Here is a 19,895-nt window from a genome sequence, read left to right as displayed (position 1 = left end):
GGGGTCGTTCTTAAATTGTCCTGACCAATCATAATCTTGTCCGTCTTATGGGAGGAGCATGTTGCTATAGTAATATGAAACAAGAAACTGTGAAGCGTGAAGTTAGTTAGATAGCTTTCTTGCTGCCTCGAATATGTAACGAAGTCATAAACCAATTAGTAAACACCACTATTGCCTTTGTACTAACGACGACATAAGACCACCAAAAATGTCCACCACCAGAGCAAAACTGAAGAAACCCACTCTGAAAGTTACACCGTAAGTTGCTAGCTAGCTAGTTACCCTAACAGCTAACTAGTAAGCTAACATGCTAATGGAAATGGCAGGTGATGCTTGCTAGCTACTGTATGTAGACTGTTATCAGCACTTTTACATCTAGGCTATGCTCTCCAAGGCATTTAACACCCTGTCATTTCACCATATCCTTTGCCCTATTAAATCACGTTACTGTGTAATAAATCAGTGTGATCTCATTTATTTAATCATTTTTTACAATTTAAGCTAGTAGATAGGGTCTAACTTGATGTGTTCTGACCAGTAGACAAAATGCTTTTACTGTCTTTCAGATCTTCCCGGGTAATGAATGTCTCAACATCAGGGGTACTGCGGGTCAACCACAGCTCAACATATGCTCGGAGTATCAATGCCTCAGTGAGCCGGAAAAGTTTCAGTTTGGCTGCTGACAGTAAAATCTTGGATAAAAGCTCTGTTCAAACACCAAAACACACAGTTCAGGTACAGCCCTTTATTGACACGTCTTCCTTGATACATTGCAGGCTCAGCTTCCTCCTGTACTCCCTGTTCACCCATGACTGCGTTGCTGTGCATGTCTCCAACTCAATTGTCAAGTTTGCTGATTACCAACAATGATGAGACCGCCTACAGGGAGGAGGTGAGAGCCCTGGAATGGTGCCTGCAAAATAACCTCTCCCTCAATGTCAATAAAACGAAGGAGCTGATCGTGGGGCCACAGTGGATGTCAGAAGTTCCTCGGCGTGCACATCACTGACAACCTGACAAGGTACCTTCACACAGACGGCGTGGTGAAGTAGGTGCAACAGTGCCTCAGGAGGCTGAAGAAATTTGGCTTGGCCCCTAAGACCCTCACTAACTTCTGCAGATGCACCATTGACAGCATTTGGTCAGGCTGTATCACCGCCTGGTATTGCAATTGCACCGTCCAGTATGGCAATTGCACCGTCCACAACCACAGGGCTCTCCAGAGGTTGGTGCGGTCAGCCCAATGCATCACCAGGGGCACACTGCCTGCCCTCCAGGACATTTATTACATTTTATTTAACCTTTATTTAACTAGGCATGTCAGTTAAGAACAAATTCTTATTTACAATGACGGCCTACCCCAGCCAAACCCTAACCCGGACGACGCTGGGCCAATTGTGCGCCGCCCAATGGGACTCCGAATTACGGCCGTTTGGGATATAGCCTGGAATTGAACCAGGGTCTGTAGTGACGCCTCTAGCACTGAGATGCAGTGCCTTAGACCGCTGTGCCACTCAGGAGCCCCACATCTACAGAACCCGGTGTCACAGGAAGGCCAAGAAGATCATCAAGGACCTCAGCCTCCCGAGCCACGGCCTGTTCACCCCGCTACCATCTAGAAGCCGGAGACAGTATAGGTGCATCATCAAATCAAATCAAATTTTATTGGTCACATACACATGGTTAGCAGATATTAATGCGACTGTAGCGAAATGCTTGTGCTTCTAGTTCCGACAGTGCAGTAATATCTAGTAATCAAGTAATAACAAGTAATCTAACAATTCCCCAACAACTACCTAATACACACAAACCTAAAGGGGTGAATGAGAATATGTACAAATAAGTATATGGATGAGCGATGGCCGAGCAGCATAGGCAAGGTGCAATAGATGGTATAAAATAAAAATCTAATTTTATTTGTCACATACACATGGTTAGCAGATGTTAATGCGAGTGTAGCGAAATGCTTGTGCTTCTAGTTCCGACAATGCAGTAATAACCAACGAGTAATCTAACCTAACAATTCCACAACTACTACCTTATACACACAAGTGTAAAGGGATAAAGAATATGTACATAAAGATATATGAATGAGTGATGGTACAGAACAGCATAGGCAAGATGCAGTAGATGGTATCGAGTACAGTATATACATATGAGATGAGTAATGTAGGGTATGTAAACATAAAAGTGCATAGTTTAAAGTGGCTAGTGATACATGTATTACATAAAGATGGCAAGATGCAGTAGATGATATAGAGTACAGTATATACATATACATTATATTAAGTGGCATTGTTTAAATACAGTATATACATGTGATATGAGTAATGTAAGATATGTAAACATTATTAAAGTGGCATTATTTAAAGTGGCATTGTTTAAAGTGACTAGTGATCCATTTATTAAAGTGTCTAGGGATTGGGTCTCAATGTAGGCAGCAGCCTCTCTGAGTTAGTGATTGCTGTTTAACGGTTTGATGGCCTTGACATAGAAGCTGTTTTTCAATCTCTCGGTCCCAGCTTTGATGCACCTGTATTGACCTCATCTTCTGGATGATAGCGGTGGGAACAGGCAATGGCTCGGGTGGATGTTGTCCTTGATGATCTTTTTGGCCTTCCTGTGACATTGGGTGCTGTAGGTGTCATGGAGGGCAGGTAGTTTGCCCCCGGTGATTTGTTGTGCAGACTGCACCACCCTCTGGAGAGCCTTGCGTTTGAGGGTGGTGCAGTTGCTGTACCAGGCTGTGATACAGACCGACAGTATGCTCTCGATTGTGCATCTGTAAAAGTTTGTCAGGGTTTTAGGTGACAAGCAAAATTTCTTCAGCCTCCTGAGGTTGAAGAGTCACTGTTGCGCCTTCTTCACCACACTGTCTGTGTGGGTGGACCATTTCAGTTTGTCTGTGATGTGTATGCCCAGGAACTTAAAACTTTCCACCTCTCCACTGCTGTCCCTTCGATGTGGATAGAGGGGTGCTCCCTCTGCTGTTTCCTGAAGTCCACGATCATCTCCTTTGTTTTGTTGACGTTGAGTGAGAGGTTGTTTTCCTAACGCCACACTCTGAGTGCCCTCACCTCCTCCCTGTAGGCTGTCTCGTCGTTGTTGGTGATCAAGCCCACTACTGTTGTGTCGTCTCCAAACTTGATGGTTGAGTTGGAGGCGTGCATGGCCACGCAGTCGTGGGTGAACAGGGAGTACAGGAAAGGGCTGAGCACACACCCTTGTGGGGCCCCAGTGTTGAGGGTCAGCAAAGTGGAGATGTTGTTTCCTACCTTTACCACCTGGGGGCGGCCCATCAGAAAGTCCAGGACCCAGTTGCACAGGGCGGGGTTGAGACCCAGGGCCTCCAGCTTGATGATGAGCTTGGAGGGTACTATGGTGTTGAATGCTGAGCTGTAGTCAATGAACAGCATTCTTACATAGGTATTATTTTTGTCCAGATGGGATAAGGCAGTGTGCAGTGTGATGGCGATTGCGTCATCTGTGAACCCTTTGGGGCGGTTTGCAAACTGAAGTGGGTCTAAGGTGGCTGGTAAGGTGGAGGTGATATGATCCTTGACTAGTCTCTCAAAGCACTTCTTGAAAACAAAAGTGAGTGCTAAATGACTGTCCCTGTACGGGTAGTAATTTAGTTCCGTTAACTTTGCCTTCTTGGGTACAGGAACAATGGTAGATAGCCATCTTGAAGCATGTGGGAACAACAGACAAGGGATGCATCTGGGCCAGCAGCCTTGCGAGGGTTAACATGTTTAAATGTTTTACTCGCGTCAGCCATGGAGAAGGAGAGAGGGGGGGGTGCAGTCTTTGTTAGCGAGCAGCGACGGTGGCACTGTATTATCCTCAAAGCAGGCAAAGAAGGTGTTTAGTTTGTCTGGTAGCGTGACGTCGGTGTCCGTGACGTGGCTGTTTTTGTAGTCCGTGATTTCCTGTAGACCCTGCCACATACGTCTCGTGTCTGGGCCATTGAATTGCGACTCCACCTTGTCCCTGTACCGGCATTTCGCTTGTTTGATTGCCTTGCGGACGGAATAACTACGCTGTTTATATTCAGCCATATTTCCAGACTTCTTTCCATGGTTAAATGCGGTGGATTGCGCTTTCAGTTTTGCGCGAATGCCGCCATCCGTCCACGGTTTCTGGTTGGGGTAGGTTTTAATAGTCACAGGGGGTACAACATCTCCAATGCACTTCTTTATAAACGCACTCACGAGTCAGCGTATAGGTCAATGTTGTTCTCCGAGTCAGCGTATAGGTCAAAGTTGTTCTCCGAGTCAGCGTATAGGTCAAAGTTGTTCTCCGAGTCAGCGTATAGGTCAAAGTTGTTCTCCGAGTCAGCGTATAGGTCAAAGTTGTTCTCCAAGTCAGCGTATAGGTCAAAGTTGTTCTCCGAGTCAGCGTATAGGTCAAAGTTGTTCTCCGAGTCAGCGTATAGGTCAAAGTTGTTCTCCGAGTCAGCGTATAGGTCAAAGTTGTTCTCCGAGTCAGCGTATAGGTCAAAGTTGTTCTCCAAGTCAGCGTATAGGTCAAAGTTGTTCTCCGAGTCAGCGTATAGGTCAAAGTTGTTCTCCGAGTCAGCGTATAGGTCAAAGTTGTTCTCCGAGTCAGCGTATAGGTCAAAGTTGTTCTCCGAGTCAGCGTATAGGTCAAAGTTGTTCTCTGAGGCTGACCGGAACATCTTCCAGTCCGCGTGATCAAAACAATCTTGAAGCGTGGCTTCCGATTGGTCAGACTAGCGATGAATTGTTCTCGTCACAGGTACATCCTGTTTGAGTTTCTGCCTATAAGACGGTCGGATTTTCCGAAGGGAGGGCGGGAGAGGGCTTTGTATGCATCGCCGAAGTTAGAGTAGCAGTTGTCGGGAGTATTAGCCCTGCGTGTCGCGCAACCAATATGCTGATAGAATTTAGGTAGCCTTGTTCTCAAATCATAGCTGGGACCGAGAGACTGCTAAACAGCTTCTATCTTCAGGCCATACTGGTTTGCAGTTATCCCTAACCGGCCTCCACCCAGTACCCTGCCCTGAACCTTAGACACTGTTCTAGCCAGCTACCACCCGGTTCTCTACCTGCACCTTAGAGACTGCTGCCCTATGTACATAGAGTCATTGAACACTGGTCACTTTATGTTTACATACTGTTTCACCCACTTTCTTCTGGATTATGTGTGTATAGATTTTTTTATTGCTAGGTATTACTGCACTGTTGCACTGTATTACTGCACTGTATTACTGCACGCTTGTATAAACACAAGCGTTTCACTGCACCTACAAATCTGTGTATGCGACCAATACATTTTGATTTTATTTGACATTGCAATAACAATTACTCTGCATCAGTTAAAAAGTTACATCCCTCTCACAGGTCTTTGATGAAAATGGCAAGGACGTCACCCCACAGCCTCTCTACCAGCCGGACCCTGCAGCAGTGATGTCGAAACACAGCAAGATCTTTGCCAGTGACACCTCTGGTGGCACCTTGTCAGACTTCTACTCTACGGCATACCAGACAACAACCAACGCTAGCTTCGCTGGGCCCTTTACCAGGTAACACACTCTCAGAATATTCACTTTTTAAAAGCAACATTATTTAGAAGACAATGTGCATAACTTTATGGTCATTGGACTATGTACTGCTTTGCTTTCAGTACCTTAATCTCACACTCTAGTTCTCTTGTAAACATTTTTAAGTAATATGATTATGACAGCGTAATGCTGCCTGTCGTATGTCAGGTCAGTGTTTGGAAGCAGCACAATGTCCAGAGGGAGCCAGTCCACGATGGAGTCGATGAATGAAGAGATTGAGGACCCATCCTCCAAAAGGGACATCTCCATCAGTCTCTCAGGTTGACAATCATTTAACTCTCCTTTCATTTACTGATGATGTTACAGGAGTATGCTGCTGCCATGGCAGCTATATCACTATGATGACAAAACATTCATTGTGTAATCTGACAGCAGTTGTATTGCAACTTGATTTCAAGTATATGTAATCTGAGAATACCGGGATGCAAAGTTACCCCAAAATGTACCATTTTTATAACCTGGATACTTTTATTTATGTTGTTGATGTATATTTCTGTCCTGTCAGATGTCCAGGTGAGGAGGGAAGAGGTGAAAGAGTTGATAAAGGAGGAGATGTTGGACGACGTGGTGGATCGGTACCTCATTGAGTCAGAGACCCTCTGGCTACTGCACATGCCAGCCGTCTCTGTGTCTGTGGAATCTGAGGAAGCTGAATCTGTCAAGTAAACAATCACTTTTTCCAGATTCAGAATGAAATAGCTCATATGTAGATCCAAATTATGTAGATTCCAGGCTTAGGCCTCAGTACCTCATAATGCAGTTCCTTGCTTGCTATGTAGTTTATATACATTTTAATGCAACTTGTGTTCTGTCAATCGCCCTCTGTCGGAAGAGAGAGAAATAATGTGTACATGGAGCTGTGTAAAAACAGAATGGGGAATGATAAGTACGTGGAGCGTTCCATGCAGACGTTCAACGGAGCTCCCAAGACAAAGGAGGTCCAGAGTGAGGCCATCACCATGGTGGATGCAGGTTAGGATGCATTTCATCCTTGTTATGAGATATGAGAGCACTCTTGTCTGTTGTTCTTATCTCACCTCTCACACAACGGCTATCACCCAAGCACAGCCTCCTCAGTCAGACGTTCGTTGGTTAAGCATCCCCCACTGTGCACTGATGTCAATTCAACTTCTATTCCACGTTGGTTCAACGTCATTTCGTTGAAATGACGTGGAAACAACATTGATTCAACCAATGTGTGCCCAGTGGTTCTCTGGTCTCTATGCCTGTTGTTACAAATAGCAATTGTCTCCTTTATAGCCACCACAGCCACCACCTGGGATATGTATGACTCATTCCGCAGCGCAGGGCTGGGGGAGGCTGCCTTGTCCCCAGACACAGACAAGGCCAGCATCCCAGAGATTGTCTCCAACCACAGACTGGACCCCACCAGAGCTCCCGAGAGAACCATGTCTGTCATCAGCACCACGAGCATAGGTACAGTAACACTGTCATTAATAGAATATAACCATATTAGAGGACAAAGGGATCTTTATGGTTATGATCCTGCAGCAGTTCTAGAATTTCTTATTTATTTCCAGTTTATTTCATGATGATGTGTGATATTAACAGGCGTCTTTCTATTCCAGCGAGTGCCTCTAGCTCGCGGATCGAGATGGAGCCTTTCGTGGTTCCGTCTGAAGATGAACCGGACCCGGAACTGATTATGCAGTCAGAGAAGTTCCAGCAGGATCTGTTCGTGATGGAAAGGATCATTCTAGAGAACATCTACCAGCCGAAGCTGGCTGCATACAGACAGCTCCCCACATTGGAAGGTATGGTTATTACTGATGCATGCGTCTCTACCCACTGGGCACAGATGTCAGTTCAACGTCTATTTTTTATTTACATTTGGTTGAGTTGTCAACTAACGTGAATTCAACGTGAAATCAACACCATGACATTTGGATTTAGGTTAAGTTGAGGACTTTATGCAAATCCAATCAGTTTTCCACTTTGATTCAACATCATTACATAACATCTATATATTTTTAATGATGTGGAAACAACGTTGATTCAACCAGTTTTTGCCCAGTGGGTGGTGTTTTTTTTGGTGATGTTTGCAGGCAAACACTACACTGTAATCTATGTCCCCATGTGGTTTATTAGCCGCAACGTTTTAACCCTTAGGTCTTCATCAGGTTCGGATCATATGTTTATCAACTTGAATGGATATTTAGTAATGTTACATATTGAATGCCTTATTTCTTAAAAACAACCATGTTTGTTGGATGTTCCAGATCCTGACAGTGTGCCCAAGGTTGTGCCCACAGTGGTGAGCAGGAGAGAGGAGAGTTCCCTGGATGAGGAGAGCACTCTGACCCCGGCCCTGGAGCGCCTCTGGTCCTTCAGCTGTGAGCTGACTTCAGGACACAACGTCAGCAGTATGGCCTGGAACAAGAGGAACCCAGTATGATTCTATCTTTATTCACTTATTTATTTGTCTTTTGATGTGCGTAATATTATTTTAACAAATAAACTCTCTCTCTCCATGTTATTTCCTTCTGCAGGACCTTCTTGCAGTGGGGTATGGACAGTTTGACTTCAAAGACCAGAAATCAGGCCTGATCTGCTGCTGGTCTCTGAAGAACCCCACGGTAACTGACACTTCTCGCATTTCTGTTTTGTTCTGAATTTCAGTTCATACCATTAGTTTCTGAAATTGTGCTGTACATATAGCCTGGTCCCAGACTATGGACTTTATCATGCCAAACATTTGGCAAGGCAGCACAAACAGATCTGAAACCAGGCTACTGTACCAGTGCCAGGTTAGAGAATAGTTCTCTAGTGACTAAGCTAATGACTTTTGTATCTTGTATCTACAGTGGCCTGAGAGGGTCTTTACCTGTGAGAGTGGAGTGACTACTTTGGACTTTTCGGCAAGCAATGCCAGCCAGCTAGCAGTGGGGATGCATGATGGCAGCATAGCCACCTACAACGTCGAGAGCAGAGAGAAGACACCCGTCATTGACAGCAGGTGGGTCTGTGTCTCCTCAGAGAGAAAGAGAGTGAGAGACAACCAAATCTACATGTGTCTTATTTCTCATAGACACCAGGTGGCACTATATACTGGCAGGCTATATGACAGGGTTCCCCACCAAGTTTTCTGAGCAAAAGAAAATTAAGAAAATAAATGTTATAATTTTTGTTCTTGGAGATAAAATACTGTAATATTACCAGGAAATTAGCTTGCACATGATTTTAATTTAGGAAATCTGCTCACAGGTATTCATACGCATAAATACAGAGGGATATGTGATCGTATCCCAATGTTATCATGTATTGTCAAATACCATATCTGTTTGGGATTCTTGCGGTCAATTTGCAGTGTACAAATTATTTATAACTATGTTCTGACTCCCCGACCATCTTCTCAAGGAAAAATCGACCCATGGCTGTATGTAATTGGGTACCACTATATGGTTTACAATGCATAGCCCACAGTCACAAACATTTCTGCTTTACCTTTATAATTAGTCAGTGGAGTAGGTCTATGTTCCGTTTATAATTTAAAATAATAGCAATTGTAATGTATAAACTTTTGATAATCACAAAAGATTGAGGTGATGAACAATATTGGAAACATTAATGATGGAGACAAGGATAAGTCTTATTTAAAAACATTTGATTTCTTATTTCAAAATGAGACTTTTTCATGTTCATTTGGAAATGCACGTATTGCACAGTCGGTCATGTCAAGGACTATGTTTAAAGAATAAAACAACAGGAAACCTACACTGAAAGGGAGATGGTTTTCGAGATGCAGAGGAAACAACGGAAGGCCAGCCAGCCAACAAAAACATATAACAAGCCTTTTAACAAGCTGTTCCATCGTTCCTCAGATACTAGCGCAATATATTTGTGTGAATTCAATAGAGTGACGCATTTCCACCAAATATCTACTGTTTTTACAGTATCTCCTGTGCATTTCTCCCCGTTACTCAACATCTGTCTATTGTTGTTATGACTGACTAGCTGGGCTGTGATGTCACAGACTGTCTACTATTTGTAATTTCCGTTGGACACTGGAATATCTACTGATCTCACACAGACATGTAACAAAGCTGGTAGAAATTACATCTGTGAGAGCTACAGGAAAGCTGCGTAGTGACTGCATCTAGGAAAACCTCAACACGTGTGTGTGTGTGTGTGTGTGTGTGTGTGTGTGTGTGTGTGTGTGTGTGTGTGTGTGTGTGTGTGTGTGTGTGTGTGTGTGTGTGTGTGTGTGTGTGTGTGTGTGTGTGTGTGTGTGTGTGCGTGTGTGTGTAGTGACTGTGCCCACAAGCACACAAGCCCTGTGTGGCAGGTAAGGTGGATCGACCATGAGAGGGGTGCCTCAGGGGAGGACAAGGGAGAGACACTCATCTCTGTGTCTGCAGACGGCAGGATCAGCAAGTGGTTCCTGCGGAAAGGCCTCGACTGCATAGGTCCAGTTTTACCTCAATCTCTGAAAGTTTTGGGAAACCTTTCTATTAGTATGCCCCCTCTAAGTATCCACCCTCTAAAATACTTAATATTTTTGTAGACACTTTTTCAGACAAATCTTGCAGACATTTCCCCCCATAACCTTCCAGTTAGCAGACATTTCCCCCCCTAACCTTTCAGTTAGCAGACATTTCCCCCCATAACCTTCCAGTCAGCAGACATTTCCCCCCATAACTTTCCAGTTAGCAGACATTTTCCCCCTAACCTTCCAGTTACCAGACATTTCCCCCCATAACCTTCCAGTCACCAGACATTTCCCCCCATAACTTTCTAGTTAGCAGACATTTTCCCCCTAACCTTCCAGTCAGCAGACATTTCCCCCCCATAACCTTCCAGTCAGCAGACATTTCCCCCCATAACCTTCCAGTCACCAGACATTTCCCCCCATAACCTTCCAGTTAGCAGACATTTCCCCCCATAACCTTCCAGTCAGCAGACATTTCCCCCCATAACCTTCCAGTCACCAGACATTTCCCCCCATAACATTCTAGTCAGCAGACATTTCCCCCTAACCTTCCAGTTAGCAGACATTTCCCCCCATAACCTTCCAGTCACCAGACATTTCCCCCCATAACATTCTAGTCAGCAGACATTTCCCCCCATAACATTCTAGTCAGCAGACAACACTTGCAGACTTTTCCCCCATAACCTTCCAGTCATAAGCGTAACAGTTACAGTTGAAGTCTGAAGTTTACATACACTTAGGTTGGTGTCATTAAAACTCGTTTTTCAACCACTACACACATTTCTTGTTAACAAACTATAGTTTTGGCAAGTCGGTTAGGACATCTACTTTGTGCATGACGCAAGTAATTTTTCCAACAATTGTTTACAGACAGATTATTTCACTTATCATTCACTGCATCACAATTCCAGTGGGTCAGAAGTTTACATACACTAAGTTAACTGTGCCTTTAAACAGCTTGGAAAATTCCAGAAAATTATGTCATGGCTTTAGAAGCTTCTGATAGGCGAATTGACATCATTTGAGTCAATTGGAGTTGTACACGTGGATGTATTTCAAGGCCTACCTTCAAACTCAGTGCCTCTTTGCTTGACATCATGGGAAAAACAAAAGAAATCAGCCAAGACCTCAGAAGAAAATTGTAGTCTGGTTCATCCTTGGGATTAATTTCCAAATGCCTGAAGGTACCACGTTAATCTGTACAAACAATAGTACGCAAGTATAAACACCATGGGACCACGCAGCTGTCATACCGCTCAGGAAAGAGACGCGTTCTGTCTCCTAGAGATGAACGTCCTTTGGTGCGAAAAGTGCAAATCAATCCCAGAACAACAGCAAAGGACCTTGTGAAGATGCTGGAGGAAACAGGTACAAAAGCATCTATAGCCACAGTAAAAACGAGTCCTATATCGACATAACCTGAAAGGCTGCTCAGTAAGGAAGAAGCCACTGCTCCAAAACCGCCACAAAAAAGCCAGACTACGGTTTGCAACTGGCAGCATCATGTTGTGGGGGTGCTTTGCTGCAGGAGGGACTGGTGCACCTCACAAAATCGATGGCATCACGAGGAAGGAAAATTATGTGGATATATTGAAGCAACATCTCAAGACATCAGTCAAGAAGTTAAAGCTTGGTCGCAAATGGGTCTTCCAAATGGACAATGACCCCAAGCATACTTCCAAAGTTGTGGCAAAATGGCTTAAGAACAACAAAGTCAAGGTACTGGAGTGGCCATCACAAAGCCCTGACCTCAATCCCATAGAAAATGTGTGGGCAAAACTGAAAAAGGATCCAACAAACCTGACTCAGTTACACCAGCTCTGTCAGGAGGAATGGGCCACCCGAAACGGCGACCCGAAACGTTTGACCCAAGTTAAACAATTTAATGGCAACGCTACCAAATACTGAGTAGACTTCTGACCCACTGGGAATGTGATGAAAGATGAAAAAGCTTAAATAAATCATTCTCTCTAATATTATTCTAACATTTCACATTCTTAAAATAAAGTGGTGATCCTAACTGACCTTTTACTATGATTAAATGTTAGGAATTGTGAAAAACTGAGTTTAAATGTATTTGGCTCAGGTGTATGTAAACTTCTGACTTCAATTGTATGTGCTCTAACCCATATCTCCACAGACCTGATGAAGCTGAAGAGGACGAGGAATGAGAAAGCCAAGAAGCAGGTTGGAGACAAAGAGAAGAAGAGCGAGGCACTCATATCACGGCAGGCACCGGGGCTATGTTTTGACTTCCATCCCACGGTGAGCGACCAGAGTGTTCTTAAGTTTCCATAAAGGATAGTTACACATGCGTTGTTTTAGTTACTTATTCCTGTGTTTTTAGGACTCCAACATCTACCTTGCTGGTACAGAAGAGGGCCACATCCACAAGTGTTCCTGTTCCTATAACGAACAGTTCCTGGAGACCTACATAGCACACAAAGTATTAACAGATCCTTCAGGACGTACAGATGCTCTCTGCTGGACTGAATAATACAATGCCATTCATTCATTCCCTAACCTACCTTCATGTCTGCATCCCTGTTCAACCCTAACACCAGCCTCTACCACCACCCTAACCCTAGACTCATGTCCAAATCCCTGTTCAACCCTAACCCTAACTTCATGTCCACATCTGGTTGAGCCCTAACCCTAGCCTCAACTCTGACCGTAACCCTAGCGTAAACAACCTTAACCCTAGCTTCATGTCCACATCCAGATTCAACCCTAACCCTAGCCTCAACTCTGACCCTAACACTAGCGTCATGTTCAACCCTAACCCTAGCCTCAACTCTGACGCTAACCCTAGCTTCATGTCCATATCCATGTTCAACCCTAACACTAGCCTCAACTCTGACCCTAACCCTAGCTTCATGTCCATATCCATGTTCAATCCTAACCCTAGCCTCAACTCTGACCCTAACCCTAGCTTCATGTCCATATCCATGTTCAACCCTAACACTAGCCTCAACTCTGATGCTAACCCTAGCTTCATGTCCACATCCAGGTTCACTCCTAGCCTCAACTCTGACCCTAACACTAGCGTCATGTTCAACTCTAACCCTAGCCTCAACTCTGATGCTAACCCTAGCTTCATGTCCATATCCATGTTCAACCCTAACACTAGCCTCAACTCTGATGCTAACCCTAGCTTCATGTCCATATCCATGTTCAACCCTAACCCTAGCCTCAACTCTGATGCTAACCCTAGCTTCATGTCCACATCCATGTTCAACCCTAACACTAGCCTCAACTCTGACCCTAACCCTAGCCTCAACTCTGATGCTAACCCTAGCTTCATGTCCATATCCATGTTCACTCCTAGCCTCAACTCTGACCCTAACACTAGCGTCATGTTCAACCCTAACCCTAGCCTCAACTCTGATGCTAACCCTAGCTTCATGTCCATATCCATGTTCAACCCTAACACTAGCCTCAACTCTGACCCTAACTCTAGCTTCATGTCCACATCCAGGTTCACTCCTAGCCTCAACTCTGACCCTAACACTAGCGTCATGTTCAACTCTAACCCTAGCCTCAACTCTGATGCTAACCCTAGCTTTATGTCCATATCCATGTTCAACCCTAACACTAGCCTCAACTCTGACCCTAACCCTAGCTTCATGTCCATATCCATGTTCAACCCTAACACTAGCCTCAACTCTGATGCTAACCCTAGCTTCATGTCCATATCCATGTTCAACCCTAACACTAGCCTCAACTCTGATGCTAACCCTAGCTTCATGTCCATATCCATGTTCAACCCTAACACTAGCCTCAACTCTGCTAACCCTAGCTTCATGTCCATATCCATGTTCAACCCTAACACTAGCCTCAACTCTGATGCTAACCCTAGCTTCATGTCCACATCCAGGTTCACTCCTAGCCTCAACTCTGACCCTAACCCTAGCCTCAACTCTGATGCTAACCCTAGCGTCATGTTCAACCCTAGCCTCAACTCTGACCCTAACTCTAGCTTCATGTCCACATCCAGGTTCACTCCTAGCCTCAACTCTGACGCTAACCCTAGCTTCATGTCCATATCCATGTTCAACCCTAACACTAGCCTCAACTCTGACCCTAACCCTAGCGTCATGTTCAACTCTAGCCTCAACTCTGATGCTAACCCTAGCTTCATGTCCACATCCATGTTCAACCCTAACACTAGCCTCAACTCTGACCCTAACCCTAGCCTCAACTCTGATGCTAACCCTAGCTTCATGTCCACCTCCAAGTTCAACCCTAACACTAGCCTCAACTCTGATGCTAACCCTAGCTTCATGTCCACATCCATGTTCAACCCTAACACTAGCCTCAACTCTGACCCTAACCCTAGCTTCATGTCCATATCCATGTTCAACCCTAACCCTAGCCTCAACTCTGATGCTAACCCTAGCTTCATGTCCACATCCATGTTCAACCCTAACACTAGCCTCAACTCTGACCCTAACCCTAGCCTCAACTCTGATGCTAACCCTAGCTTCATGTCCACATCCAGGTTCACTCCTAGCCTCAACTCTGACCCTAACACTAGCGTCATGTTCAACCCTAACCCTAGCCTCAACTCTGATGCTAACCCTAGCTTCATGTCCACCTCCAAGTTCAACCCTAACACTAGCCTCAACTCTGATGCTAACCCTAGCTTCATGTCCATATCCATGTTCAACCCTAACCCTAGCCTCAACTCTGACCCTAACCCTAGCTTCATGTCCATATCCATGTTCAACCCTAACACTAGCCTCAACTCTGATGCTAACCCTAGCTCTAACCTCTCCTTGCTCTCAGGGCCCTCTGTACCGGATCACATGGTCTCCGTTCTGCTCAGATGTCTTCCTGAGCTGCTCCTCTGATTGGACGATCCAGCTGTGGCGGCAGGACCTGTTCACTCCCGTGCTGGGCTTCACCTCGACCCAGAGTGCCGTCTATGATGTCATGTGGTCCCCCAAGTGGGCCACCGTGTTTGGGGCTGTCAACGAGGGACGCGTGGAGATCTGGGACCTGGGAGCCAGCATGTGAGTAGTCTATCTTTGTCTGTCTCTTTCATTTTCTATTACTCTCTCTCTTAATAAATTGATTTCACTCTCTCTTTCTCTCCCTTTCTATATATTGTAGTTTCTTCTCTTAATGTATTTCCAGAAATATGAAGCTGCAATAATAAAGCTCAACTCTTTACTCTGAGCTTGGCCTGTGAATAAACAATAGACAGCATTTCCACCATGCCCTTGTCCCTCTCCCAAGCCTGGACCCCACCATAGTTAGCCTGGCCAGTCCCGGGGTGAAGCTGACCTCCCTGCTGTTTGCTACTGAGACAGACTGTATCCTAGTGGGGGACAGTGACGGACAGGTCAGCGTCTACCAGCTCAAGAACCTCACCATAGGAGAGGGAACACAGGTGAGGCAGGGGTCTCCAACAGGTCGATCGCAAGCTACCAGTAGTGCGCAGCCCACCTATGAGTAGCTCGCCAAGCAATTATGAAAGTACATGCATTTTCTTGTTTCTTCCTTGCAAACTGTCAAAACCATAAAGCTTACGGCTACTATCCAATCAAAGCCACACTTACATTATCCCACCCCTGGTTAGCCACTATTGGTTTAAAAAGCCAAACGTAACACATCTGCCAATTAATTTCCAGCAATATTGCCCTTGTCTGTTAGCCTGCGACTCAAAGTGAATTCCTCCGCTGCTCTATCGTTCGCTACATACTTCAGTCTGAGACTGCCATCGTTGAAGTCTTTATGGTGACATCAAAATTAGGGGTGTTGTACAAAACAAAGTCATCAATGATTGGGTCATCTCTAACCAATCAGAGTATCAAAGCCAATGAAGAATGTTCAACACCCCTAATTTTACCAGGTTTATTTACAGAAAACGCATCTCTTGTATACCAAGGAGCCGGGGATGAGTTGCAGTGTAGAAAAGAATAATGTGACTGTTTCAAAGCTTAATAAAAAAAGAGTGGTTTGCAACATGTTTTATTTTCTAAAACAAGCTCTCGTGCTAGAAAGGTTTGGAGACCCCTTGATTAGTGTGCTATCTTTCCGGTTTCAATATAAGCCAACTGCCTTGCATAGAAAGGGTCTGTTGCATACATCTTCTGATCAGAATGCTTAATCGCTGTTCTTAGTGACTCATCTTTTTGTCGTATGCACTGTTCTGTAAGACATACTGTATGTCACATCATAACCACTCAGTGCTTTGCCTTACATACAAACTGTTCTCTGTGTAAATTCCGTTTGATTACTACAGACCATTTAAAGACAATTTCAGCCCAGATTAAGGCATAATTTCCTCAGTCTGTGGGTGGCTGGTTAACTGTTTTTATCTCCCTGAGCAAACAGACAGAGGGTAAAATATCTTGTCTCATCTCTGTCCCCTTAGGTGGATGCGTTAGAGGACATCATCGGCTCCACCCTGGCCAGTCAGCTGTGAGTGGGATGTATCCCCTAAAGCCTGCCTCATCCACTATGTCATCATCGGCTGTCTGTCGCCATAATGTTTGGTCTCCAGGGACTGCATCTTTGTCTGTTTTTATATTGAGAAAAAGAACATGATAATTTTTCATTACCATAAAACATGTCTCGTCTCTGCTTGTCACTCACTGTCTCTCAAAGTTTAGATCAACATCTAGATAAACATTTCTCTTTGTCTTGTTTTTATGTTCATCTGGCCTAATGCCCAGTTTCCCCAGTTCCAGTCTTGAATAATAGCTGAAATATCTGGAATTGATTTCATCCATTTCAAAGGAGGTTCTCCCTGATTCTATGTAGCTGCTGATCTTGTTGACCCAGTCATAAAGAAAGGTGTCTTTGAGCTTGTTTTGATGAGGAGCAATGGAGGATCTCTGAGTGACACACACAAACGAAACGCATCCCAAGGATACGTTTTGCAGAAAGCTGAAATGCCATGCATCTCTTTTTCATCTTCCCAAACCTGCATCTTTGGCTGTCCTGCCCTCATCGCCACAGCAACGTCACTGTTTTGTATGATAGTCATTGTGTGTGTACTGTATGGAGAGCACTGTTTTCAAGCATGGTGTTACTCTGCAGTCTGCAGTGCTGTGTGTGTATATGAGTGTGTTCATGTGTATTAAGAGTGTAGTCTGTCTAAAGAGCTTCTGTGGCATCGAGATCCAGGCACACAAACACACACTCAGCCTCCCATAACTCCGCTAATGGCTGTCATTATGTAGTCAAGGGCTTTGCCTGACATTTGAAAGTAGGTGTTAACCGTCATTGTTATTTGGGTAAAAAGGCTAAAACGGACTGCTTCAGGAGCAAATGGGCAGAAAAACCTGGTAAAGTGGACTTCTGACAGGAGTCACATGACAGTAGTAAACAGATCATATATACCATTATGACTGCTATTTCTCTGAGTATCTGTTCTCTAGATCTCTACACTTGTTTCCCATTTAGGGGTCTGCATCAAATCAGAATACTGAACTTTTATTCTATTTCATCTTTATTTAAATTACACAGGAAGTCCCATTGAGGTGAGAAGACCTATTTCCCAAGGGAGACCTGGCAAAACAGACTCAGGCAGACTAGGGGTTTGCCCGGTAGGTCAGGATGTAATCAGTTAACAAAGCACCTCATTGATTAGCCTGATTGAGTAATTGGTGGATTGATTCTTCTGAGAGGAACTTGAATTTGCCTAATTAGATCTTGTGAAAGTGTGTAGCCATATCCTTTCATCAAAACAATATAATGAGCATGTTTTCCGTCAGCTAATGAGGAAACTACCCGTGAGGAAACATGTCATGCCATGATGTAATTTCACATTAGAAAGAACACTAAAATGAGAATGATGCATAGTCACTTTACCCCTACTTACATGTACAAATTACCTCGACTAACCCGTACCCCCGCACATTGACTCGGTACCGGTACCCCCTGTATAAAGCCTCGTTATTGTTAGAATTAGATCCAGCTGTGGCGGAAGGACCTGTTCACTCCCGTGCTGGTCTTCACCTCCACTCAGAGGTGAAAAAAAAGCGAGAGAGAGAGATGGGGTAGATGAGGTGGGGACGGAATGGAGGGTGGTATAGGGGAGGGAGGGAGAGAGATGGGGTAGATGAGGTGGGGACGGAATGGAGGGTGGTATAGGGGAGATAGAGAGAGAGATGGGGTAGATGAGGTGGGGACGGAATGGAGGGTGGTATAGGGGAGATAGAGAGAGAGATGGGGTAGATGAGGTGGGGACGGAATGGAGGGTGGTATAGGGGAGGGAGGGAGAGATTGATTGACTCTTCAACAGGTGAGCTGAAAGGTATTTATAGGAGGAAGATGCACGCCTTGAACCAGAGACCAGTCCACTGTGTTACTGCCTCAGCAAGAGCGAGAGAGAAAGAGCAGAAGGGGAGAGAGAAAGAGAGAGAGAGGAACACAATAAACAGAATAAGAGAAAGAAAAAAGAAAGAGAAAGTAGACCAGAGAAACAGTTTGTGGTGGTCTTTGCAAGCGAGCTCCCCAGTTGGGACGAACACAGATACACACACAGCAACCACCAGAGAGCCAACCAGCCATCAGTGATGCGTGCGTTGCCAGTACTACTGCCCCTGCTGATGTGTGTGGTGGTAGGTCTGAGCCAGGTGAGGGTGGAGGTGAAGGCAGTGAAGCTGTGTGGCAGAGTTCCTCAGGGCCGTCGTCTACACCTGTGGAGGCTCCCGCTTTAGACAGCTCCTCAACGAGCCAGAACAGCTGGAGGGTGAGTTGAGCATCTCTACCTTCTACTTTAAATCCTCTCTGTTACCCCCAATCTCCATATCCTCCTACTTAAACTTCTTTACACTTTACACTTAATTTAGCCTATCGTCCTTTCAACTCAGATTCACACTTCTGACATTTTACGTCAGGAGTTATTCCACTTGACTAACAAAATGACATAAATTGACCAGACAACGTATTTGAGTCAGTGATCACATCTGTCTGAAACAATGTATAGTGATGCTGATTCAGTGCGTGTGCATACAGGCAGGAAGGAAGGCAGGCGGGCAGTCAGAAAGGCAGGCGGGCAGTCAGAAAGGCAGGAAGGCAGGCAGGCATGCAGTGTCAGGCAGGCAGTTGCTCCTCTGACTGGGTTATGGAGGTCTGTTATGCAGTCCTGTTCTCTGGAACATTAAAACCCAACGGAACCCACCTCTTATAATCTGATTATGATGCTGATGATATCAGGGCCAGCCTGTTCCCAGTGGGCAAACCACAGCAGGCAGTTAGCATATTAACCATGCTCATTAGAACCTCTATACCAGGCGGTGTCAGAGGAAGGCCCTAAAAATTGTCAAAGACTCCAGCCACCCTAGTCATAGACTGTTCTCTCTGCTACCACAAGGCAAGCAGTACCGGAGCGCCAAGTCTAGGTCCAAGAGGCTTCTAAACAGCTTCTACCTCCAAGCCATAAGACTCCTGAACATCTAATCAAATGGCTACACAGACTATTTGCATTGCCCCCCCCCCCCTCCACACTGCCACTTTCTCTACCTACATATACATACTACCTCAACTAACCTGTGCCCACGCACATTGACTCTGTACCGGCACCCCCCTGTATATATTGTTATTTTTTACTGCTCCTCTTTAATTACTTGTTAATTTTATCTCTTATTCTTATCCGTATTTTTTTTAAACTGCACTGTTGGTTAAGGGCTAGTAAGTAAGCATTTCAGTGTAAGGTCTACACCTGTTGTATTCGGCGCATGTGACTAATACAATTTAATTAAATTTTTATTTTATTTGATAGAGGCACAGATAATGGACAAGACTGATAGCACCAGGCAAAACCTGTACAGTCATTTGGGACTTTCCTCATATGACAAGTCCATGTACAGCAATTACATTGTTGAGCATAGACTACTGATAAGA

At 44.8% G+C, this 19,895-nt stretch overlaps 1 protein-coding gene across 1 annotated transcript; it reads left to right on the top strand.

Moving 5' to 3' along the window:
* The first annotated feature begins 86 nt into the window (after nucleotides 1-86).
* On the top strand, nucleotides 87-16,610 carry dnai4 (dynein axonemal intermediate chain 4). Its single transcript, XM_055861622.1, has 17 exons — nucleotides 87-258; nucleotides 567-735; nucleotides 5,364-5,545; nucleotides 5,732-5,844; nucleotides 6,090-6,246; nucleotides 6,417-6,556; nucleotides 6,845-7,021; nucleotides 7,174-7,359; nucleotides 7,825-7,994; nucleotides 8,095-8,181; nucleotides 8,410-8,561; nucleotides 9,854-10,011; nucleotides 12,175-12,299; nucleotides 12,382-12,480; nucleotides 14,823-15,049; nucleotides 15,276-15,429; nucleotides 16,417-16,610. The coding sequence occupies exons 1-17, from the start codon at nucleotides 209-211 to the stop codon at nucleotides 16,465-16,467; spliced, it is 2,397 nt and encodes a 798-aa protein (XP_055717597.1). The 5' UTR covers nucleotides 87-208; the 3' UTR covers nucleotides 16,468-16,610.
* The last annotated feature ends 3,285 nt before the right edge of the window (nucleotides 16,611-19,895 follow it).

The sequence above is a fragment of the Salvelinus fontinalis genome, chromosome 14 (genome assembly GCF_029448725.1).
Source record: "Salvelinus fontinalis isolate EN_2023a chromosome 14, ASM2944872v1, whole genome shotgun sequence".
NCBI classification, from domain to species: domain Eukaryota; kingdom Metazoa; phylum Chordata; class Actinopteri; order Salmoniformes; family Salmonidae; genus Salvelinus; species Salvelinus fontinalis.
This window is presented reverse-complemented; position numbering and strand designations above follow the sequence as displayed.